At 38.1% G+C, this 26571-nt stretch overlaps 1 protein-coding gene across 3 annotated transcripts; it reads right to left on the bottom strand.

Moving 5' to 3' along the window:
• Window positions 1-326: 326 nt before the first annotated feature.
• Window positions 327-26417, bottom strand: EXOC3 (exocyst complex component 3). 3 transcript variants are annotated; one of them, XM_065628806.1, is made up of 13 exons: window positions 26338-26417; window positions 22995-23179; window positions 19505-19724; window positions 16816-17497; window positions 13027-13144; window positions 10403-10528; window positions 8784-8884; window positions 8196-8306; window positions 7287-7437; window positions 5822-5944; window positions 3090-3251; window positions 1653-1780; window positions 327-1210 (listed from the first exon to the last, which is right to left on the bottom strand). In XM_065628806.1, exons 2-13 carry the CDS (start codon window positions 23136-23138, stop codon window positions 1039-1041), a joined length of 2238 nt encoding a protein of 745 aa, XP_065484878.1. In that variant the 5' UTR covers window positions 23139-23179; window positions 26338-26417; the 3' UTR covers window positions 327-1038. The 3 variants fall into 3 exon arrangements, with proteins under 3 accessions (XP_065484878.1, XP_065484879.1, XP_065484880.1); XM_065628807.1 differs by having other exon boundaries at window positions 26277-26350; XM_065628808.1 differs by lacking the exon at window positions 26338-26417 and adding an exon at window positions 26195-26213.
• Between the last annotated feature and the right edge of the window lie 154 nt (window positions 26418-26571).

The raw sequence follows: 26571 nt of genomic DNA, 5'->3' as shown, positions 1-26571 counted from the left end.
TGGGTGTTCACAAGCCAAACAAGTTCCATATCCAAAGTGCAGAACATTAATTAGAACACGTAGGCTTGTGTCTTTGTACTTATCTTTGACAACTCTGTTCAGGTACTAACAGATAATGCCTTCACTGTGTCCTTCTTCAAGTCATTCCAAATCCACAATTTTCTAGTAGTATTTTATAATTAGAACAAATAATATTGAAAATTAGGTTTAAGCATTAGTCTGAAAATACTGTGGAAATAAAAACCAGTATCTTGTGTTTTCAGAAAACTATTAAATGCAAAGTTTATTCACACTTCAAACAAAACAAAAAAAAGATTTAAACCTACTGTAAATCTCTAAGGATGTAAAGAATACATAGCTGACAGTAGCAATGGTTTAACATTTTATTGAACTGGTAGTGCTTTGTGCTGTTTTTAGTGAATCGATTAAAAAAATTGTACCTCATATGTCTTTATTTATTCATCCTATAATCAAATTGCACGGTAGCAATTTCATTCAGTCCCTTAAGTCAGGTTTTTTCATTTCATAATTAGGTTTTCTGCAATAAAATATTTTACACCAAAGTAAGTACATACACAAAGTATAATGTGAAAGTGGATACAGGACATCAACATAGGCTCAAAGCAGTGCCATATAAAGACAGTTCTAAAGGAGTCTGCTTAGGTATTATAAGCAATGTACGTTAGTCTATCCAGCACTAATCCAGCTCTCTTGTTTTTGGTATAAATATCTTTATATGGCATTGCAGTGCACAGTGCAAACATATTCCACGAGAAAAATGTATTTGCTGACAGCAAAAACAAATGGATCAGTAAAAATCCCCTGGCCATTATAAGCTTCATTCTTCAAACATGACCTTTACATCCATCTTCTTTCAGAAATCTGGCTACCTTTCCCCACATCCAAGTCTTTAGGAAGAAACATGCCTAGCAAGTATCAGGGTACGCTGAACTTCACTCAAAATTGCATTGCCAAATTTGCCCTCAAATATTTCAAACCTGCCGATCCCAGAGCAGTAATGACACACAGAGTTGTCAATTACTTAAGAAGTTTTGGCACAGTTAGAGTGGGAACCGTAATTTCTTTAAATATTGGCACATAGTTTGGATTCGCTTGGCTTTGACCTTGATCCAAAGTCTCAATGATGGTCTGCTTCATATCTCTGCTGGCATCACCTCTCACGGTCAGCAAAGCTGCAATGTGGTCATCCCTACCAAAGGAAAATGGTAAAACTGGCATTAGTAGGACACTTTGCACAAGTAGGATTTTGTCAACAATATCCCTTAGTTGGCAATCCTTTCACTCAGTTTCAGCACGTACTTTAATTTTTAATCAGATCTCAAGTCACTAGCTGGCTTTTCCAGCTCAATATGAAGTACTATTTTGACTGCTCTTAGGACTCTAAAACATATTTTATTCCCCCAAAACGCAGAAGTATTTTCATTATTTCTTTGCTGTACCATTGAGCACTTAAGTACATAAGTTCGTATACACCCTTGTCCAGGTCACATATATTTTATATTAGCATTATTTTTCACAAGAAAGTGGCTACATTCTAAAATATGATCACATTTACACATTGTTTTAAAGTTTGCCCAAGACTACAAAGAAACTATGTTATCTCTCTCAATTTTGAGGGCAGAGAGAATTACCTGATATCTGGGTATTTACTGACTAATGTTGAAACTTCCAGATAGAGCAGTGAAGGATCAGTTAGCTTGATAACCTCTGCAATGGCTTCAATGATGTCACACAGTCCTTCAGTGTCCTCCCCAGAGCCCTGCAAGATGAAAAGTAAAAAAAAAAGTCCCCAAAACAAAAGCAATCCCATCAATATCCATAAGCAATCCTTCCGTTGGTATTTTGTCTGGCAATGCTCTTGAATTCCCCAAACAGCTGACTTTTCAGACATTTAGAAAACAAAATATTTGTGAATTGACACCATAACCCTCTTCCCCTGTTCTTCATCCAGAGACCTATCCTCAGAATATCAGTAAAGAAATTCATGTCTTACAAATGATGTTGTATTTATCCACATGGTGATGCATTCTAGTCCTTAACTTTCACTAATTTGCCAGTGCAAACATTAGGTATAACTGATGTGAAAGCCAAATCTCATTTGAGACATTGTCTAAGAATTGGCCCTGCATTATCTTCCTTCTAGTCATCTGGCCACCAAGGCAGCTTTCAACAACTGAACAACCCAACTGTAGTATCTACTATTTAATCTCTGGACTATTCTAGTGCTCTTAGTTCCAGGTCATCTGGTCCCGCTGATGTGGTATTTATTTCACCTCTTTTATTCCATAACCTCTTCTATCAATGCCTTAATCAGAAACAGATCTCACACAGAATCCCATACAATGGAGGACTCTGACACAGGAGTTGCCCCAACATCTTCCACAGTGACCAGAGATGAATGCCACCTCTTCCACCACTCCACAGTTTTTCCAGCTTTATCTTTCTCTGCATTCTTTTTCCATTTTGTCATCTGTTGGCCCTCGGAGCTTTCCAACAGATTCCTGCTCCTCACGCAGTTAAAAAAGGATTTAGTTTTTATTTTAGGCTTGTGCTGTACATTGTTTCTCAAATACCTTTTTTTGTCCATCTTTTCTATTTCTACTGCACTTTAAATGGGGTCAACATACTTGTTGATTCTAAATTAATACACTGCATGTTACTTAGGTAATAAGTCTACATCTGTTTGATGGTATCACCCTTTCTTCTAGCCAGAAAAAGCAAAGCCCAATTAATTTTTTAATTTTTTTTTTTAAATAAACAACTGCTTTTTTCTTTCACTTACTACTACAAATTTGGAGTACCTTTCTCTGTGAGGCCATTCAAATATTCAGCTGCAGAGAGCTGTATAAAAACAAAGCAGTAGAAACTGGTGCTCAGGAACTTGAGCAGCAGGCCTGTGTGTGTTCAGAAACCTCTGCCTGTGCCCTCAGCTGGCACCCTTGATACTCACAAGCCACCCAACATTTTGGAGAGGTGGAGGTCTAACTCCAGCCATTTTCCCCAAGCAGTAGATGTGTGTTTTATTCTAAATTACCAGGTTAGCGGCATTATCCAAAGCAAATACTTACAGCCGCAAGCTTCTTAAACAGAAATCTGAACTGTTCTGCTTCTTTAATCATTCTTTCCGCACCCTCTTTCCTCTCTTCTGCATTCTTGAAAGATATACGTTTTAACATGATTGCTCTGATGTATTCCACAACCACTCTCCGATGGGCCTCAATAGTCATTGTCTGCAAGAAAATAAAAAGGTGGTGGATTATGCCAGTGATACCTGCAAATGTAGCCATTATATTTAGTCTTTGAACAATTATTAGGATTTGAAATGACTATTTGCACTTAATCACCAGTACACAGTTTTTGCCAATACTACACATTTTGAGTGGCTTTAAATTTTCATGATGCCAACAGAAATGAAAATCTGACCTTGCCTAACAAAAAGGACATGCCAATTATGAGAAACAACAAAACCAAGATATCTCTAATGACATGTCGAATTATTTTGGAGGAACACAGTCATATCCAAAGATAGAAGAACAAACATGATATAATTCAGATGACCCTTAGAACAGATCTGTGCTTGGCTTTGCAGACTTGCTCTTTCTATCTAGTCTAGGAATGACGAGCCATCACAGAGGCTTTTACTGGATAACTCCAGTACATTGCATAAAGCATTCCAAGTCTTGCCACGTCATCTGTGCTCTGGGTCAAGTCTGGTAAGAAGCCTAGAGAGCCAGCAGCAATCACCTTCTCACACCTTCCTTGGCTGCTTTGCTGTTCTCCACTTGTGTTTTTATGGGAAATAGCTACTGGTGACTAAGTGAGCGCCTGGTATTGGTGCAAGAGAAATGCCAAGGTTTGCAAATAAAAAACAATAGCAAACCCACAAAAAAATCCTTTACATGTTTTTTCCACCTTAATGTAAGGAGAATCCTTAAATCCCGCAAAGCCTCAGGTAGGTTTTATTTCCCCTTAAGCATGATGGAAAAGTTACTTAAGACTAAGAAAAAGCCTGTGTAACAGGGAGTCACAAACTTTTAATCATATTTTATTAGTATATATCATGCTTTAGTTTCAATCAATGTGTGCTTCCAGCTTCAGTCTAAATTTTGGAGAAAGGTTTCAGGAAAGAGAGAAGAGGAGAAAAAATAGAAAAAAAGAGAAAACAACAGTTTGCAAAGTATTGGAAGTCTCAGGCCTCATTCAGGACATCGAAAACATGATTTCAAGTCCTGCTCTCAAGAGTGTGCAGAAATACACTAAGTTTACTGGTTGTTCAAGGGCAGCTTCTCCTGCATTGGTGGAATTGATGCCAAGTACACAGAGGAAAACTGACTCCACAGAATAGACTGTGGGAGACTGACATGCATGCCTCATCCCACTAAAAAGTAAGTGAAGAACAACAGTTCTACTACAACTGAGACAAAGAACACCGAAGAAGAGCCAGCAGTGCAATAATAGGGCATACGAGGAAAACAGCAAAGCAGAATGACTAAAATCCAGATCTCCCCTGTTCCAGACTTGTGTCCTCCCTACTGAGCTGTAGTCTTTACTCAGGTGCTCTGTTCATGTGGCTTTTAAAAACGGGATTTTCAAAACAGGGTTAACCAAGAATATTTTAAAACCAGAAAAAAAGAGCCCATCTCAAACAAGAGAAACAAAAAGTGTCTTGTGTGGGAGATTTTTTTTGTCCTAGGAGACAGTGGAATAGTAGGTGTGATGAATGTCAAAAAGAATGTGTTCGTGGTCTTCTGCCGCCGCATAAGATGGCAGTAAATGCTACATGACGAAACATGTGACTGCAGAGATTGGTATTAGCACTTAAAGAAACTCATGTTAAGCACTATTACCTCATAGTAACAAAGCAGATCTGGAAAAGAAAGCTGTTCCATGAATATAGACTGATTCTGGGACTGACCTAACTTCTTTTGTGTACCTTTTCTGAAAATGTATATAATTCACACACATAATAAGGCCTCTAGGATCTGCGAATACTGACGGTAAGAGGTCATCAGGGGAACTTCGAGCAGTCCCTTCTAACTCTTTCAGAGTTGAAGTAGGAAAGAATAAGTGTATGATTTTGAGACTGTGTCTTTTAAGCACCTCTACTTAGTAAGACTTTGTTCAAAGACCTCACCTAAACCCTGATCTTGCTGGCTTCAAATAATTCCTAAATTTTAGCAAATCATTTAAGACATGCTATCTTAACTACACAAAATTGACTTTAATCAATAAAGGACAAAAACAAGTACAGCAATACTGAAGACTAAAGAATAATAGAGAAATCCATATTTCCTTTGGCAGACCATAGAAGAAAAAAAGAGTTCACCTAACCTAGAGTTGACCTAACCTAGCACATTATGCTGCTGTAACAGCACTTTAAACATGAGCTATGCATTTGTTAAACCTTATGGCACCAACTTATCTATGTGTCATTGTACATGCTAAAACTAGGAATTAAAGAGTGTGCATTTATTTTTTTTTTAAAAAAAAGTAATTACAAGCCAGCAAAACTAGTTTCCAAAGAGCTATTTTTATCTGACTACAAACTTCTGAGGAGACACAGAAAAGTAAAAGCTGGTAAGAATACAATCTAGTAACATGCCAACACATTTTCTGGACTAAAAAGGAGAGAAAGATTTGGACTTTTGCAATATGATTATGAACACTTTTTCATTTCCAGTGATGAATCACTTGCAATTTCTGTATTCGAATTCTGAATTCCATTGAGTGTTCAGAAATTCCAATCCAACACAATATTCAGAGTACATTAGCAAAGTATCATAGAATATTTTGCACCTACCTTTTTATAAGGCTTTTTTATTTTTGCAAAGTCATTGAAATAATCCTCTACAGTGACACAGATAGTCCCCACTGCATTAGACCCCATCAACCATTTCTTTGTCATCAGCTCATTGAGATGTGGCTGAGAAAATAAACAATTGATCAGAACAAATTTTTGCTATTTTCATCATATCAGTGCAGTTACAAAAAATAAGGGACAACTTTAAGTGTTATACATTTCTAAACTACACTCCTTCAAAAGGAATAAGCAGTAAGTGTAGGAAAATGATGTGATCAGTTGTCAGAGTGCTACCCTGAGATATACACTGGGTGTGTATATACACCAACTGCGCTAACCTGAGCATTTCAGGAGTTCTCTAAAATCCTTTATGACGTGCTCTATTTAAATGTCAATGCTAAATTAAAAAAGAAAAAAAAGGTCCGAGGATAAAATCAGCATAGGAAGCATCAGGATTCAAATTTTAAACATAAGGCACCTTTCAACTGTTGTGATAATGTAACTCCATGCCTGATTTCTTGAACTGCTACTGGCTACTCAGTTGTTCCTCTTTGATGGCCCCACAAACTTCCTGTGCCTGTACCAAACTTGGTGGCCTAAATACTTTACTCCTTTCCCAGAACTCCATGATATGCAATTCCAGTATTCTCTACATCTACATACCCATCTTTCCTTGTTCTCCCCAGACAAAAAAATCTTGACATGTTAGAGCACAGTATTTTCTAAATGATAATAGTGACATGAAGCTTAAGGTTAAGGAATTTAAAAGAATGGTCATTAGAGTAGGAGTGTCTTCTCATAGTCAGTGAGCATAGTAAGTGAGAAATAAAGGTTTTGCTTAAGAGCCTCAAGTTTGTTTTAAACAATTTCCCCTTATCTATCTTACTGTGAACCACTGAAGGTGTCTACATTAGTTGAAAATACTATCACAGGGCTTCTTTCTTCACCCCCCTATTTCACTAATTTACATGCCTCCCTCCCCATACTCCCAGTTTCTTTTTAGCTATAAAAAATTCTTTTTTTCCTGAGAGATTCTATACAAGATGCTAGAATTCTTCAACATGGAAGTTTATCAGTCAGAATGGGCCCACCTTTTGAGTCATTTAACTATCTTAATTACAGGTGTCCTTCACCTGTACAAAGATGATAATATCAGCAGAAGTTTCCCAAATAATTCTTAAAACACAGCGACATAAGTATTAGACTAAATAAAATGTGCTAGAAAATATTCACTATATACAAAGCACCTGCCTGAAGTCACTCTTTGAAATAGAAATAAGAAACTTTTCCTTCTCCTACATGCAAACTATACCAGTGAAGAGTAAGACTGATGTTTACTGGCATTTTGCTAGTGCACTACATAAAATACATTTAGCAATCAAAAGGCTTCCTAACTACTTCATTCCTGAATTATTTTTCCTTATAAAATAATACTTCTGTTGTTTTGAGGAAAAAAATCTCTAACCTCCAAATCCATGAAGACTTCATCTAGCAGGCTAGAGCATCCTTCTTTGGCAATGATGTCTAAAGTTGCATCCATGCTTGTATGACTGCTTGACAATGTGTCTTCCATTTCAATTTTCAAGTATTTTCTTTTCAGACTGATTATAGATTCTCTGTGACAAATAACAATGCTTTTCATCACCCACTGATGCACAATTGCATTGCTACTAAATTTTCGGAGTGCATACACAGAAAGAGACATACTAGATAGTATTATTTTTGCAAGAGGAAATAATGTCTTCTGCTTGCTTTGGAAGCCTTAATTTACGCTCCAGCATGATTTCAGAGTGATCAACCTAGGCTGCTTTTATGTTGGTAACAAACTACTGCTGACTTGTAAACTTGAGAACGGCAGCAGATAAGAGATGAACATGGAGCTGGATTGCTGAACACTGAAACAAACAAAAAGGATTTCTTTCTCCTGTTCTGATATTCTTAACAGAGCAAACTCTACTCTTTTCTCCAGTTCAGTTCACCTTGATCATACTGCTTGAAGGTGACCTGTGAGAGATCAAATGTAAGAGAACATTGCAGGGCCCAGCCAAAATAAATGAAACGACTTTTTGAAATTCTGAAAGTTGAAGATAAATTTTTCTTTGGAAATGAAATTCTTGGAATAACAAGTGGATTTTTGCCAGTGAGGGGCGATGGCTTGGCTTGCCAAGGGCAAGAGTAATCACAATATCCACCTCCTAATAAAACATTAATATATTTAAGCCTGTTGTTTTTGTCCAGTCAGCTAAACTATCTTAACTGAAACCCTCTTTGTATACGAAAGAAGAGAAGGTTCTGGGAACAAGTAATATTTTTAATACAAATGAAATATCAACACTTATTTTTCTCACAATACTGCAAGAACACACAGACTTACTTAAATGTTTGACAGTTGTTGATGACTGCAATCATATATTGAACATAGCACTGAGGATACTGACGATTTTTAAGATGTTCTTCTTTATACAACTGTGCTTCATCTTTGTACCTGTAACATAGACAAGGAATGGCATTAAACAGAAATCTGTAGTAATATAAGTACACCTGTATGATCGAATGCTCCACAAGGGCCTTTTAGGTATTTAGAACTATTTTATAAAGGGTTGGGTGCTCACGTGATGCTTAGCATCTCTGTTCTGGGTGGAATCCAGCCAAGGAGGTGTTTTTTGTCTTATTTATGAGAAAAAGATACAAATTTGAGATATAAAAGAAAGCAGAACTGACTGCAAAAATTAGAGCCATTTGCAGAGAGGAAGTGAAAGTGCCAGAAGAACTGCAGTGAAACTGGGGAAAGGAGGAACAAAGCAAGAAAAGGAAAGAGAAGAAAAGCTTGGTTGGCATGGATGTGATAGGAGAAAAGACAAAGCAATAAAGAAACATCCAGAGGAAAACTAAGCATTGGAATTGTAGGAACAAAAAGAGGCTGAGGCAATATAAAGCATTTATACTTCAAAATTTATGTTACCTGGTCAGAAATGAATTCATTTGTTGAACACATAGGAGGAGTACCTTTGTTTTCAAATCTTCATTTATCTGAGCGGCCACCTGAAGATTCTGCTCAAACATCTAGATTAAAAATTGTTTAGTTGTAAAGACAGGCCTTCATCAGTGGTAAACCAAAGACAGAACTCCTATCTTGTTTGAGACTGTCACTAGCACCAGTTCTACATGTGCTTTTTTTTTAAAAAAAAAAAAGCCCAGACAACTGCTGCTGACTAAACCAAAAAAACACACAAAACCAAACCACTATTTCCATACATGTAATTAATAAATTATCGACAACCATTCATGCATGTTGTAGTTTTCTCCTGATACTGAAACAGTTGCATTCTTTGTTCAGCCAAAAAAAGTATTTAATATTTCTAATTCAGTAGGAATTTGGCTTTACAGTGAATCAAAGTTCTTCATAAGCTCCTGCAGCTAGTAATGAATGACCTTATAACTGAAATTCCTCTGCTTTCCCCATCTATGAAAGTAGTTAAGTTCACATTAATGAAGTCAAAGGGAATGTTTAAATTCAGAAACTAGAGCTAGGTGACCTACAGGGAGCTGTGTTTGAGAGCAGGGGGACTGGAAAGGAAGGGTACAAAGCCAGGTGGAAACATCAGCTGCTTTTATGCTGAGATGACTTTGAAAGTTTCACTGTTACATGAATTTCAACAGTGCAGCCTCTAACAGTATGACACGATAGCCAGCCACCAGTTTCTCTGCCATCACACACCTTCTGAAAAGAATTAGATGAAGTCAACCTTGGCGCTAATACAAATATGAAAGAATGTAGCAAAAATGCTGGTATAAGACTGGAAAAAAAAAGCAGGAAACAAATGCAGGAAGAACAGTCCATCTATCTTTTATTGAAGGCACCCAACACAATATTTGTAAAGAAAAATTAGAAAATGAGCATAATAAATGAGCTAACATTTTTCTGGTTGATAAAGATCGCTTTAAAAACTTCTAATTTCTACTGCCGACAGGGTGGTGCAGGTTGGGGTTTTTATTGTTTTGTGGGTTTTTTTGTTTTGGCGTTTTTTTGTTTTTTTAAAGATCTTAAAAATCTTAGAAACAGCCTTATCTTTTCTGTTTTGAGGTTATTTAATAATTTGGACAGGTATTAATGTTAACTGAAGTAGTATTTAAACAGTAACATTTTTGATCTTCAGTGGAACTTTTCCTTCCAGTATTAAAGTGTTCGTAGAACAAATAATTTATGGGAACAAATACACACCTAACTACCTCAGTACCATATTAACAAACAATATTCTAATACCTTACAAAGAGACCTAGGTAAAAGCAGTTAACTAAATACAAATATCAACTGAAAAGGCTGGGAAAAATATGTTTCTAATCTACACATAAAAAGAACTAAGTCTGTAAGTGTTAAGCAAAAGAAAAGGCAAATAATAACCTCAAAAGAAACAACTCTTCCAACTAAACTCCACAAGAAAAAAACCCCCTATACTGCAATAGACATAGAACCAACGGCGTTCCAAACAGTTTGGTTTCCATCCCTTCCCCATGCCTCTATTCCCCCAAATCCCTGTACTGCTTCTGGAGATTTTCTAGAATAACCAAGTTCTCTTATACCTGAAAAACAATAGCTGGAAGTGTAGTCTGATAGTACCCATCTTGATCTGCTTCTGGTTCAGTTTCTTTTATCCAGTCTTTTTTATCTGTCTCCAGTGCCTTCCGTAACCAGCCAATGATGTTGGACTACATTAAATAAAGCAACCAAGAAAAAACAGAGTTTTAAAAATTTAATACAATGAAATACCCCACTACAATATTTGGAATAAATTAGGGTAATACTTCCTGTAGGAAAATTAGCACATATCTGTTTATAGTTCCTTCAACCTGTATTTTAGGAAACTGATGCTTGTTGTCATGGGAGACAAAACCCCAGGATTAGACTGAGTTGTGCTTCTTGGAACTTAAGTGCTGCAGAAAATAGTGGAGGAGACACAGTAGTTGGCCTTCCATCCAACAAGCACATAATACAGCAAATAGACATTAACAACAACTGTTCTTAGAATGAGTTTACACCAGTTTTCTGATCACTTGCATGACACAGGTATCATGAGCATATTTGCAAGAGTAGGTAGTAAAGACAAGCATGTTTGCTAAATATGTAGCTGTATTCCCTGATATCTGTCTAAAATAATTATCTCCGTGTTTTCAAAGGGTTGAAGATTTCTGTCTCTTTTCTACTTTGTTCACATTTAGTTAAACCCCCTAGTAATATAAAGGTTCATACTTCTTTCCAATGTGTAACAGGTGTATTAGTGTGCCCTACCATGAAAAATTAAAATAACCAGTAGGCATGTACAGAAAGGGCAAACCAGTCTGAAACAGGCATTTAAAAAAATGTTTACATTTTTAAACGTATTAAGTCAATATCTTTTAGTCAAAACTCCTATCGGCAGATAGGATAAAGGAAGAAACAGAAAGCTCTACAGTCTTCCCGCACAAGAAAGGTTGTTGACCAAACACAGACCTGTAGTTTTGTTGTTCTCTTTTCAGCTACAGTGTCAAGTGTTTTTGACTACAGCCTGTCAAGTGCTGTACCTGCTACGTACATATGTAATAGCACCATCTTCAATTATGTGAAATGATGTATTATGGTTTTTTTCCTCATAAGCATGGAACTGCTCTGATGAGATGATTTGCAAAGAAGAATTTATCTTTTAAGCCAGCAGCCCAGGGGACACCAACATTTTTAATCTTAAGATCATAGTTTACAAGAGCATTTTTTTCCAAGGTGAGGTACTTAAAAAAAATCTATTAAAAATCTGTTAAAATTTATTACTATTTTATTTCTCACGAAAATGAGACATTTTAATTGACTTAAACATCAATATTTAACTTGATATTTGCAGTTAGGAAATACTTGCATTTACCCAAATAGAAGTCGTTATATTTTGTTCGCAAACAGTTTAAAACACAACATCAAAATAAATAAAGTTGAACTGCAAGTAGAGATGGGTAGAAAATTGCACCACGCTGAATCCTGTGAAACACACAGGCGGTTTCAGTATTTTCTGCCTTAAAAAGAAGATACAGCCAAAAATCAAAACCAGCAAAAGAAAACCACTCTGCGTTTAACAGAATAGCAACTTTGCATTATTTTACTTATAGAATATAAATACAACAATGTTGTATATATAATATTTTTCAGTAAGTAGGGAAAAGCACTTCTTAAATAACAATATTGGTATATTTTTTCCATCTTAAGAGGGGACAAAATGAATTCAAAGGCATTTCTTGAGTCAAGCCAAAACTAGCTTGAGAAAAATTTTTTTTGGTCATACAGGTAAGTGCAGAAAAATAAAATTGCATGAAAGTTCTAGCAAAGTTAATGTGACGCAGAGTCTTTACTGGCAACTTCCTTCAGACATAACAAGATCAGTTTGTATTATTGAGATGAATATCTATTCCAAGTAGTTGCTGTTGCTGGACATATTTTAGTAGCCAACACAAAGAAACAAAAAGTTTCCCTCCTCTGCTTGGCAGAGCTCCTAAAATCTGGAGGAGTAGGAATTCAATTGAACAATATAAGAACAGCAAGTACCAAGTTTCAGCTACCCCAATATCCAGTCTCAGAGGCAACCAATGGTGGACCTTTAGAGAAAAATACATTTAAAAACCTGACAATCACATACTGATTTCCTTTGCCATGTAGTCGACCAATTTCAAGTGACTCATAGGATAACCAAGAAGCAGCATCTTTATATTTAAGATGCATTTGAAATGGCATCGACAAAAGGAAATTATGTTCATGCAGTCAACAGGCATGAAAGGAACAAGACTATTAAAAGAACCAAGCCGGCAGATATGAACATTGAGTACCTTGAAAAGATCACAACTGTATCAAATATTGATGTAGTTACTACAGAGACGAAACTGCATTCAGTGGCTTGTAGCCATAGTAATACCCGACATACTAGCACTATGAATTTAGACGTACAAACACTGGATATGATTAATACAGTCTGTAAAGCATAGTTATTCCTTGAAGTGTCTTGATTCACATCTATAAAATCATCTGATCATAACTTTATAAACAAACCTACACATAGTCTATGAAAATTTATAAAAGTAATGATATCGAGTTCACATTTGTCACAATAGTTTCCTCTGATGGAGGAACAGCACTGAAGCACTAATGCAGCTGCACATTCATCCAAAGGTGTCTCTGAATTATTATTACTCACAGTAAGTGTTGACATATATTTGCTGAGAAGTTGGTCTACAACATTTTGTGAAATCAGAGAATCCAGAGAATTTACATCCACTTCGGGAGACAGTTCTGAATTTCCCATCATCTCTGCACTGAGTTGAGGGGAAAAAAAAAAAAAAGACATTGAAAATTAGTAAGGAAAAATGAGATTAAAAAGTTAAAAACTATGCAGCTTTCACTGTATGACCACTGTATGGGGCAATTTTCCAATATTTATACGTTGTAAAAAGTTCTTAATAGTAACTGCAACAATAAATGCATTTACAAGGATGTAAACAAAACTATACAAGAGAAAGAACAGGATGTAAAAGATATAGCACAGCATATATTAAAAACCTTACGGACATTTAAAATATTCAGCCCTCTCCTGTGTTTCTAACTTGACATACAAGAACTAGTGATTGCTTAAGATTGCATAAAATCCAACTGGTTCAACCTGGGGGCTCTTAATAGGGACATTTTTATATGTCTTAAATTTCAGAGGTGATGACAGACAACTCACACATTCTGAATTTTAGAATGGGAAAGATCAGTTAAAAGTATGAAATACCCTGCTCAGGGTTTCTGAAAAGAGCTGCTGTTATGCTACTTGTATCACACGCATATCAAAGGTAAAATACATTAAAAGAAAGTCTACCAATGCTTCCTACACTGGTAGAGAATACAACTAATATAAGACAAGGAAGCATCTTGCATGCCAAATCAAAAGTACATTTCATGGGTACTTTATTATAATAGCACCATTAGCTATACTTGCTTGCAAAGAAAAATTATTGATTTTATAGGATCAGAAAGAAACTAGATCAACCCTCAAAAATATTTCAACAGGGATTATATAAAATACAGTAATATTTTTCATCAATAATTTATAAGATTATATAATGAGTTGCTTGTGTAACTAAAACAAAAAAACCCAAACAAATGTATGCCAAAGCACAAGATAGCAAGAACTCTTAATATTTCATACTCAGACAAATCAATAACTCAAAACCACACTCTTCAGAGAGTGCTTTATTAACAGTTGATGGAAATATATTCAATCATAATAACATGTATTGTTTCACATTCAATTTCCAGTGTGTTTTCAGAAGGAAGCCACAAGTTCTGTATTTGCAGTGGCAAATACAAACTAAACACTTGTTTAGGAAGGTTTTTTTGTTATTTACTATTTGGTTTATATGTATTTCTGCAAGTTAAAGATTTTCTCTGGGTATATGCAGTGAGTCAGCACAGTGGTGCTTCCACATTGTGAAAAAACATCTCCAAGCACTAAAAAAGCCCATACTATGGCTAACTACTTAAAAAAATTTCTTGTATTTGAAACTATAAAAGCTACTGTAACTGAACACTTTACATTTGTAGCATCTTCCTGAGCCTGTAGGAAAAGAGACTGAAGATACTTTAAGCAGGGACATGTGAGAAACTGTGTGGCACTGTCCCCTATTAGAAATATTTCTAGCCTCGTTATAGAACCATTGTCCCTACTTCAAAAGGCCACAGAGACATTAAACCTTTCTCAAAGCTTGTTAACTGAAAACCCCAAAACAAAGACCACAGGCTTCTACCTCTAGCCCCCAAAGCCAAAAATTTTTCCTGTACACACGCTCACTTTCCTTATTGCCACAACCCAAGTCAAGTGTCTGGGAAAAGAAAGTGCTAGACAATGCTCTTAGAACATCAGGAAGTGTTATTTCCCTACAACAAAAAGTTTATAAACAAGTTGAAATCTCAACCAGAATTGTATTATCTGGAAACTAACATTTTAGAAGACATCTGTTCTGCATCCTGTGCCAGGCTTGCCACCAATCCTGCTCTATCTTGTAAAAAAAAGATACTTGATCTAGAGACAGCCTCCAGCTAGATATATAGCACCATTCCTTCCAGTGAAGACTGTTGACACTGTCTGTAGCAATGCTGCTGAACTCTTTGTGGTTTTGTCAACACTTGATCAGTAACTGATAAAATGATGTTATGAATATGGGCATCAGGATCCTACAAGACTTAAGTTTTTCCTAAAACACAGATTAGAGTCCTGGTACCAACCCAGTACAGGTTTAGTAATAGCAGTATGTTTCCAAAGCCCTCATTGACTTACATATGAAAGCGAAATACAGTTCTAAAACCAGCTTCCAATACATGCTTGGGTAAAGTGGAACATAATTATTTTAAAATTCCTATCCTGCAAATCTTAGAAACAGAAGTTATGAATAGCTTTAAATTCATTACATGAAAAAAACTTAATGCTTCTCATAATTGGTCAGTATTTTCTCCGCTGGTTTTGAAGCACAGATGTAATATGCAAATACAAGTACAAATTTCTATGGTCCCTCTAATATCCAATTACATTTAATAAAAGTAGAGAAAGGTTTAAAAGGACAAAACTGTATCTTCCACCATACAATGTTCCATAGAAGTGAACAAGAAGTGAACAGCAGTTTAGAACCTATTTTTTATTCAGACAAAAGAGGGTCAAATATGACATGCTCTGCCTTCTGGGGAAAGGGCAAAAGAGCAATTTTAACCCCCAAAATTGCCTTACTGGAACATCAGTCCCAGGACATAAGTTAAGAATTTGGGAGCAGGATTTCTGCCAAGGCCATGGCCCTATAGAGGGATTCACGTATTTCTGATTTTCATTCACTGTGGGGTTATTCCTCTGGGCTTCTATTAACAAAGAAGAGAAGGCCAATGAACTTAGCTCCTTTATCTTAGCAGATGCTGTACCCTTACTAGTAGCTGCATATCATATACCCCACACAGGCAGGTAAGTATGCATTAGTGGGTGCTCCTGATTGTTCCTTGCAGGGAAGAAAAGCAGCAGAACTTTGCAGCATAGAGCAAAGATCGGAGTTCTAAACACAAAATGGATCTTAAAACTGGTTATAAAAATTCTACAGAACAGTATTATTTCCTACCTGTTTGCTTTATTATATTATACTTTAAATCTATCAAGCTTCCAATTTGTTGAACTAGTAAGATTGAACAACTCAAGATGGCCAAAGTGTATACAGACTGAGTCAATGCCAGCTACTGAGAACAGTTAGTTGTAACCCACAGAAAGGCTAGCATTAATTTTTCCCAAACAAATCAGTTGCCCTAGTAACTACATGCCAGCAAAAACAAAACGGTTGCCATTTGAGCTGTTTCTACCTGGAGGATGAAGAAAAAGAAAAGATGACATAATGGTTAAGTTATCCCAACAAACCACACAACTCAAAAGAAAAGAGTTTAAGAGTATCACAGGAGACAAAGTGTAAGCAGAAATTCTTCTGAATAAACAAATCACCCCACAGTTCTGAGAGAAAACCTGAAGGAAGTTACTACATTCTTTCCATTTAACCTTAATGAAGCAACACTGAAACATTCCCAACTCCTGTAAAAAAGAACAATAGAAAGTTCTGGGGCTGTGGCCAACAACAAGCATTTTGTTCCACACACGAGCCTTCAGTCTCTTCTGCTCTTGCCAATACTTCAAACTTGCACACAAATAGAAGGCGACTGTAGCTTCAAGCAGGTCTTTAACTATATTAAAACTTCAACCTTACAAAGCAACTTAAAATCACATATTAGAAAATGTGCATAACTTTTAAAGACCAATTTCCAGAAAGCAAAATGCATAACAAATATCAAACCAGCAAGTTCTTTACTATTATTCCTGTTTTGGTTTATCTTATTTGTTAACAGACATGCAAATACTAGCACAAACTGTGTTTTGCTTGCTTACTCCCAACTATTGCTAACAGAAGAGATAAGGCGACCTTACCTTTTGTATGTATTTAAAACCCAGGTGAGAAGGCTAACAATTTCATTTGCTTCCAGATCCTCTGCAGCAAGCTCTTGCATGCGGGTAGACAAAGCCTGATGGTACATGTTTAGCAACCTGTTGAAAATGTCATAATGGGGAGGAAAACACTGATCCAGCAGGGTTTTAGCCACGAGCAGGTCATCAAGGACATATTTACGTATGATTTCTAGATGGCGCACAAGCCACATTTTGTCAGATTCTCTAGTATCTGCTTGAGTGCCTTCGATTCGTGTGCTCACAGTTCTTTCCAAAATGTTGAACATTTTTTCTTTCCACTTCTTTGGTCTGCCAGGAGGTATGAATCCAGTTTGTTTTTTCCGGTCTAACATGCGCCTGTCAATTTTCTCCTCCCTCTCAATTATCCTAATAACAGAAACAAGCAAGGTTGGATCTCGGCGGACTGTAACAAGAGATCTTTGAACCACCATCCAAAGTTGCTTTCCCAACTCCTCAGAAAGTTTCTGCATATCCCCAAAGTATGTATGGATGAGGTTCATGTCATGTGTGTTTTTGCTGTCCATGCGATATTGCTCATACATCAGGTTATCACGAGAACACTCTAAATCCATCAGTTTTCGATGAGCTTGCAGAAGTTCCCCTCGCTCAATGTGATCTTGGGTCTCCCTGACTATCTCTGGAACTGAAAGAAAGGCAAAGAAGAAGAAACAAAGAGTAAGACAAGTCAATCAAAATACAAAGAATACCTACAAGACCATAAAAGAACTAGGAGCAAGCTGGAGAACAGCTATAGTAATTGTTTTGAAATAGTTTAAAGGAAATTATTTCAGAGTATTCAAAAATTTTTAGTAAATGCTATATATCTTTATATATTATTAACTATAATGCCCTATTTTGATCAGTGGCTAAACAAATATTATAGTGCCAACAGAGCATAATTTCCTTTCTCTCCCACTCCCAACACCTTAAAAAAAAAATTCATGAAAGTCTACTATGAAACAAATTGCAGCACCAGTTTTCTTGTATCTTTTACAAAAGGCTTTTAACTTGCCTAAGTCACTTACCCTATTGAACCTGAGGCTGAATTTACCCAACAAATACTGAATTTTACCGCCTCCTTGAAGGAACAGTTTTTGCCTGCCTAAGGCACAAAGGAAGAACAGCACTAGTTACCTATGCTGCTAAACTACTTTGAAGATTTTTTTTTCTTCGTTATTTTTCAGTATTCGAGGAATACTATAGTAGCAGATTAGGATCCTACAGGGGAAAGAACTGAAAAATCTCAGCAGAAAAGTTGTCACTGCAAACAAGGCAGCTAGTGATAAAACTGGCAGCCCCAAAAATTTTGTTAATGATTGTGCGTAACTGTCCTTTCAATGATGAAAACCACTTCATTCATAAAACATTCGTTTTGCTCAGAGTGAATTTATCAGCAATTACACTGTTTAACAATCCTGGGGGAAGATGCTTCACACTAAAAACTTCTCAGAATGCCAGAAAATAAAAGGCTTATTGTCTCAATTGCATACATCAGTGTAAAAGAAAACAACACCCCCCCAAAATAACTCAGCATTGGAACATACAGAGTTTTTTGGTTGTTTTTTATTGCTGGACACTGCATGTAAACCAGGTTTTTTTCTTGAAGTTGCACACTGTATCCCAGTTTAGTACTGCAGCAGTTAGATACACTCTTACAGAAATTAAACAAATCAATCTGGTATGACCAGGATACAATTTTTCTTTATGGGTACATTTTGTGAATTGCTATCATGAGAGGATAGAGAAGAGTATCTAAATAAAATCAAAGGGCTATAATAGGTTTAGCCCCCATTACAGGGGCAAAATTCTTAAAATTGCTCATAAGCAGAAGAACCCTGGCAAGAAATTCATCCTGATTCAAGACGGAATGGAATGTGGACCAAAAAGGCTGCATAAAAGGACACAGATAATTGCATTTTCTTTATCTTTACAGTATCCATCGTATCACATTGATCTTATTTTGTAAACTTTTGCAGTTGTGCAGTGGTGCAATGAAGAAGTGTCTCCCATGTATAATTTCTTTATGCATGAGTTGGTTTATGTGATTGTGCTGCCCAATTCTGAAGCAAAGACTGTTGCACAGTTGAAACTGAATTTCAGCTGGTTTATACTTAGGTTTGTAACAGTAATGGAAAACCTTGAGGCTCCTAACTCTTGTGTGAGAAAGATTGCTAGGGAATCTTTGACTGGAGATCTTGCTGTTCCATATTTTGCCTTTGTTTGCAAAAAGTTTTCACTTCCTAAAATAATTTGGGACTCTTTACCCAAAAGGCTTGCTGTAGGAGCCCAGTTCACTGGCAACATTCCAGATCTTTCCAGATTTTCTTTCTGTACATGCCGCTCACATATTTCGGTCTTTCATACTAAACATGTTATCCCTGCTACCGATTGGTCGTGACTTGTGTTTGATGATGAGATAGGCCAGACTAGAAGTTCTTACAGCACAATTTAGAGTCAAGATATACTAAACAGTTACCAGCTACTTCCATGTCTAGGAAGACATCCATGCAATGTCTAGGTGATTCTTCCATAATTCTTCCTTCCCAGTAAGGTTTAAAGTTCCCAACATTACCTGATAACCTTACAGCTGTCAGTACCATTTTAAAGTGCTTTCAGTATGTGATAGATTATATAAGGAACATGACGTTACCTGAAAATATGTTCTTGAGATTTTCTACAGCAGCTGCCAGTTGACTATGTTGTACTACAGCATCCTTAACATCCTTGAGGTTTTCTATGGTGTTGATGCTCTGTCTCCAGTCCTTATTGACATCTATCAAAGACTGCTGAATATCCTTTACATCATTCAGTGCATTGTGCAGTTGACTCAGACCTGTTCGTACTCCATCTAACTGTGACTGGATTGCTGCCTTAAATACAAACGATGACAAAGAAAGAACTCGTATTAATCATTATAAGTTCTGTATTTTTAACATTCCTCAAGAATTAATTTTCATTTCAGTATCTAACACTTTTGGATTTAAAAAACCTGAAAAGGTAATATTACAGCTTACTAGAAATATGTAACTTACTCCGTGTTTGCACACATATTTTTTTGCTGAAGTTCTATCTAGTTTTAAAGAACATAGATACAACTGGTTCACCCATAAAACTGACATAGGAGATTAGGCAGATAGATCATCATCTTTACAAATCTATATTAAAACAGGATCATGGGAAGGTAGAACGAGATTTCTTTGTGTTTCCTTCATAAATGCATTTCAAAGCGGAGTATCAGAAGAAAGCTGATCCATGTGTTTCAACAGAATGCTTGGTACATACAGATTCACAAAAGATTTTACTAAAGCAATTAACAATTTTGACCGGCAACTGAAAGCGCTCTCAAAAAAAAAAAAATTCTGAAATGTTCTAAAAAAACCCCCTTAAAGCCAAGAAAATTAAAACTAATTCAGCCAAAAGAAAAAGCAACAAAAACCCAAACCCAAAATTTCCACACTGTGAAACATCAACAACCAGACCAACAATACAACTACTAGATTATTTTGGCATAAAGAAAGGTTATTGATATAGACATCTCTTGTGACAGGTGACACTTGAAATAATGACTCTTCAAATCGGCTGTTAGTCCTGAATACCATTTGATAGTCTAGACACCTTACAGAAACCATAGTGTGTACCTGAAAGAAATCAGATCACATCCACAGCATATTTTTTATACATGTATTTTTAAAAAGAAATTACTAAGGTGAAATCAAGTGAGCGGAAAGTGAAACTGGAAATAACAGACTTCGAAAGACAAGCCTAAAGCAAGACACCAGAGAAAACTCAAGGACTTGAAGTAAACAGTAAAGAAATGAGGCACTAATGGTTTTGCTAAGCATAAACCACATTTTTTGCCATACTTTTAAGGCCAAAAAGCTCTGGGAGTCACAGAACTTTTTGTTTGATACTAGAAGCCAAAGAGGAAATCCTGGTTAAGTACGAAAAACATTTATTGTGTTTTAAATGTACCAGGAAAGTCCCAGAAAAATGCTGTGATTCTTAAGCTACTGCTATTTATGTACTTTCAAATTCTGATTTTATTGATAAAGATGTATTTTCCTGTCAGACTCAGTACAATTAAGCAGTGATAAGGCATTTTTATACAATATCTATCTACAGAAATGCTGTATTAACACATTTTTCCCCTACAGAAACTGAAGTAATAAGGATACTCAAACATTCAATGTGATACTCAAACACAAATGTCTGAAGCTAATGATAAAGTATTTTAAGAAACGCATAATTATTAAATGTTCAATACTTCTGATCTGATATTTCAATTTCTTCTGAGGCACATCTCACAAATGTTACACATTCAATTTTTTGCCTATTTAAATTTTGCAGAAACTTGATTATGCTAAACAGAAACAATAATCTTGGTCACTGGCACAAACAGCAAAGGAAAATTCAAAAACAGACATCCACCCATGTTCAGTTTGTCTTCTAATAGTCAGCTGCAGCCAGGGGAAGGGATGGGGGTGCTGGAACGCAGCATGTCCTAGCATTGCAGACTTCACTTCCTAGTGATCTACTCATCTTAGATTGGACTGACCATCACTGTACTAAAAAATGAAAACAAAACCAAGTCATTCTAGGAACAGGGCTCAAAACTTCATTTTTATCTCTTTTCAAGTGATAGCCCTCAACATTAAGCTATGGAACCAGGATCCTGGCTGCCTGGTCTCCCTAGAGCCCTACAGTTCAAATTCTTGACTGCACACCAGCTAAAAATCAAAAGGTAGAGGATTCAAGCATGTTTATACTCAGGAAAACCCATGATCTGGGATCTCTCCTAGGATACGTCAACAGTATTTCTTCAGGGTGAAAGAAAAACAAAACCTAAGTTCGCCCATTGACTAAGTACACAAAGACAGCTGTCAATGCTTATAACTTTTCAGGCTCTGGAACAGAGTCCAAGCAGCTCTTCACCTACATTTCAGACTGCAGAGCTGAGAAGTACCAGCCTACAGTGCTAGCTGGTGCTGATCCACCCAGCATTTCAGAGTTCTGTTACCAATCCTTAAAAATATGGCTTCACTGAAAGCCATCAGTCTCAAATAAGAAGCAGGCGACTTTGACCCATTTCAAAGCAGTTTTTCCTGTAAGAATTTATATAACACAGGAAGAAATGTGGAGAAGGATGTAACAAATAGACATAACTAAATATTTGGGAGAAGATGTAGAGAGGGATAGGATAACCAACTGGAGGAAATGCTGGCTTTTTGGGCAGAACACCATTCCAGATCTCTGCAGCTTCATCCCTGCAACTGACACACAAATACGATCCTGGTTTTCTACTCTTCACCCTCGATTGACTTGATTGTCTTGATTTATCTGAAGAAGATGATGATGACAAAGATGAAGACATATCCAGGCAGAAAGAAGCACCAACATGTTGACACTAAAAGTTTTACCGTGTGTTCATTCACATAGATGAAGCAGCTGACACTGTTCAACAGTGATCCAACCTGAAAAGTCAGCAACTCCTCCAGCTGATGAACTTGATGGCCCCGACTCTCCATCTTCCACATCATACATGTATACAATCTAAATACAGAGCAAGAGTATTTCTTACATCCTCTCTGCTCTCCCATCCATACAGACACTAAGCATAGGATGGTCTTATCCATATTTCAGGTTAAGTTTGTGTGTGTGCACGTGTGCACTCACACATACATATGTGGTGGAGGGGCAAAAATCACCGGTTACACTTCCGCAAGAGACAAGAATGTGACAGATTTTTAGCTATCTTACATAAACCCCTGTAACAGTCAACGACTAAACTTATTGATCTTTTTCAGATGCAATTATCAATTTTGTGTTACAAGTTCAGTATTCAACCATCAAGACAAACATTTGCTGGCTGACAGGCTATACAGCATGAGGGTAGCTGTCCATGTAGAATTTACAGGACATAAGAACACTTGAAGTGCTTGAATAAAATTTCAGTATGATATACAGCATTAGTTTGTGTTACTTTCGAGATGCAAAGTTTCTGTTTTGGACAGAGAACAAAAATTAAAGTTTGTGGTTTAAAACTATCTGGATGAAAATGTAGAAGAAAAAAAACAGAAGGAAAAAAATTGAAAGTACATTCATGCTGCACCGTGGACACTCAAGTTTATCAAACTTTGTACCTTGAGTCGAGCTTCTACCGAAGCCTTCTTACGAGCTTCCCTCCTGCGATACTGTTCCACTTTATCCAGCTGATCAGGACGCTGAAGCATTCCCGCTACTCTCTGAACAGCTGTTGCAACTGCTTCTCTATCCGTTTCCTCCATTGTTGATTAGGACCTCAAAATGCCTTCATAATTTAACAGTACTGAAAAGAAATACGACATTTTTGAAAACATATTTTCATTTGATGGCTATGCGTCCTTTCAAAGTTAACGATTTGAGAACTAACTTTGGCAATAAAACCTGCAACTTGACAGAAGCATCATTAGAAAGCATTACAAACAGCAGTAATCACAATTCTAGAGGAATCACATTTGAAGTCAATTAACTTTGTTTCATTAATTTACCTGAAATGTTCTCTGGTTACTATTTTCTTATTTACTTTGCTCTCTTTAAGTTTGTATCAAAAAAGAGAACAACAACAAAAAACCAGCAAATATTCATTTAAAAAAATATATTCTATCTCATCCTAGATTAGGTTTGCCAATTAAAAGGGGAATGAGATAAGCACAAAGAAATCTTGTGGCAAGTCCAAGCAAAAATCCAAACTTCCTGAACTAGAATCTGGTGGAGCTGAGAGAACCATAGTCCCTTCGCCATAGCTCAAATTTGGTACCAAAAGTGAAGGGAAACATAGCTGTGGAAGCTCCAAATCCAGAGACTTAACTGTAAAACACTTCCATTTACACTTTCAATGGATTATATTTTTATTTCCTACTCTTTGTTTTCCATTCTTCCCACAGCCTCAGTCCATCAGAGGTGCAGATATGCAGGGAAAAATTAATCATGTATCTCACCCAAGTCTCCACTGGAATTTCTAGTGAAGTTTAGACATGCATGCAAACTAGTATTAGATTTAAAATGCAGAAAAGGTAAAATTTGCTGGCCATAAAACCAAACCTGTTCTCTCAAGCTTCACTAGCTACTCATAGGAGGCAGGAAGGATCCCAGTCAACAAAGATGTAAAAACATGATATCCGCAGAACTCCAAGGAACACACCTGGAATACCTCATTCCTTCCAAATAGAAAGGAACATTTCATGTCTTCACTCTTGGAATCAAATATTAATGGAACATGTTAGGTTCTGCTGCCGTAACTACAGATTATACTCTCTCATATCTATGTTATTGATTGAAAGTACCCGCTTTCAAGGCAGTCTGTATTTACATATCCAGTACATCACTTAATCTCAACAGATTAATCAGTGAACTGATGAAGAACTATACTACGTGCACAGAACTGGAAGAGTAAAAGCAAGAAAACTCATGGGTCAAGAGAAAGACAGTTAATAGGTGAAGGAAAGAGGAAAAAAAACCCTACAACAAACCAAAACAACAAACGAAAAACCCCAAATCAAAACAAACAAAATAAAAAACAAGTGAAGCAAAGGAAATTGCTCACCACCTACCATAGGCAAAACAGTGCCCCAGCCAGCCTCTGAAAAAAATGGCTGCCCTAGAAGCCACCTTCCCCCCTCTTTTTACTTCCTCTATCCCATTCTTTTATTGCTGAGCATGACTTTGGCCAGTTTGGGTCAGCTGTCCTGGCTGTGTTCCCTTCCAATCTCCTGTCCACCCCAACCTACTCAAGGGGAGTAAAGGGCAAGTGGGAAAAAAGATAAAGCCTTGACGCTGTGCAAGCACCTTTCAGAAACAGCCAAATCACTGGTGTATTATCAACACTGGTTTAGTCACAAATCCAAAACATAGCACCACACCAGCCCCTATGAAGAAAGTAAATTCACTCCCAGCCGGACTCAGTACAGCATTATTACAATGAGTCATTTTATAACTTAACAGGGTTAAAAAAAGATTCCAGGCAAGGTCACCCAAGAGCTAGTCTGTGAAACCTTAAGTCCATAGCTCAAGTTCCTTCATCTGATATCTCAAGATCTGTACCGCTAGTGTCTTCAAAAGTTACATGCACAAGTATGCACTTATTCCAGAATTAATCCCACAGTGTAAACTCATGGCCTGCTTTACCTCCTCAGCCATCAACTGTACCCATCAGTTCTCTAACAGCCTGCTTAGCTCAAACGATGCTCAATTTCCTACTCTGCATCTCAAGGTGCAGGATCTATCCCTACCACTCACACTTTCGAATGAATACTCTGGTTTTGTTGAGCTCAATACATTTCCAAGCTACCAGAAATGTACCTACAATTAAAAAAAAAAGTTACTTTTAAGTAGCAGCAGAAATGCTACCTGCAGTAGAAAGCTTTATGCTGAATTACTTCCTTTATTAACAACTCTGAATACATTTAACAGTCACGATAGCTCTCACCCACACAGTCACTACCCAGGCATATTAAGTAACGTTATGAACAAAATGAGTAGTCAGTATACTGCAGTCTCCTAACCAATTATGTACTAACTTGCTGAGGTAGACAGGTTGTTGCGCAACTACTGACCATTCAAAAGGAGGAACAAACTTTAAGAAGGCACGCCAACTTCACACAGAGGCTGTTAGACAAAACCACAACCATTTTCTGAGCAAAGCACTGGAAGAAGCGAGCAAAACAAAGTCCTAAGCAGTCTTGGAAAGGCTGCAGCTGCGAGCACACCCTCATCCTCCCGAACAGAGATATCAAACTCATTTTCACCGGGGGCCACGTCAGGTGGAGTAGTTACATTTATGTAGTCCTAAAATTACATTGGGCCCTTGGAAGGCAACCGTGAGGCTGACGTGGGCCCCGGTAAAAATGAGTTTGACACCCCCGCTCCAGCCCCAAGCTCCAGCAGGGAGCCAGCGGGGGTGAGCCGCCCACAGGCCCCTGCCCCCTCCAGAAAGAGCTTCTGCGCTAGAGGCGCGAAGCGGCGCCCAGGTTTGGGGCACGACCCCTCACAACGAAGCTCGGAGGGAGCTGCGGCAGCCCCCGGCCGGCAGCACCTGCTCCGCCCGCCCGCGCTCCCTGACCGAGGCGGCTCGGACGGAACTATCCGCACCGACGCAGGTGCCCGTCCCTGCCGGGCAGAGGCCGGAGAGCTGTCCCCGGGCACGCAGGCGAGGCTGCAGCCCCGCCGCGCCGGGCTCCCTCGGCCTTGGCAGACGCCCGCTGACGGCGGCCGCGCCGGAGGGGCCCTCAGGACCCTCTTCGGCCTCACTATCCCGAGGGGCTCCCCGCATCGGATCGGCCCGTCCCGGCCCAGCCCGTCTCACCCCCTCCCTCCGCTTCCCGTTGCCGGACTCGGGTGGCCACGGGCAGCGCCAGCCTGAGAGGAACGGGCAGGGCGGCGCTCACCAGCCGGGGCGCCGGCGCAGGGCCAGCGGCGGGGACAGAAGGAGCCGCAGCTGCCACTTACCGGCTGCCGCCCGCCCCTGGCGAAGGTACTGACAGTCGCGCAGCGCGCAGGCGCCCGGCGCACACAGCGGCGCACGAACGGGCGCGCAGGCGCACAACGGAGCCTCCCCCCGCCCCGCTCGCCGCCCCGCCGTTCGGCCGGTGCGCATGCGGGCTTGGCTCCCACACCTGTGCGCGGCTGCGGGCTGCGCCTGCGCGGCCCCGGGAGGGCGGGTGCGGGGAGGATGCGGCGGGC

Source organism: Caloenas nicobarica, chromosome 2 (genome assembly GCF_036013445.1).
Source record: "Caloenas nicobarica isolate bCalNic1 chromosome 2, bCalNic1.hap1, whole genome shotgun sequence".
Taxonomy (NCBI): Eukaryota; Metazoa; Chordata; class Aves; order Columbiformes; family Columbidae; genus Caloenas; species Caloenas nicobarica.
This window is presented reverse-complemented; position numbering and strand designations above follow the sequence as displayed.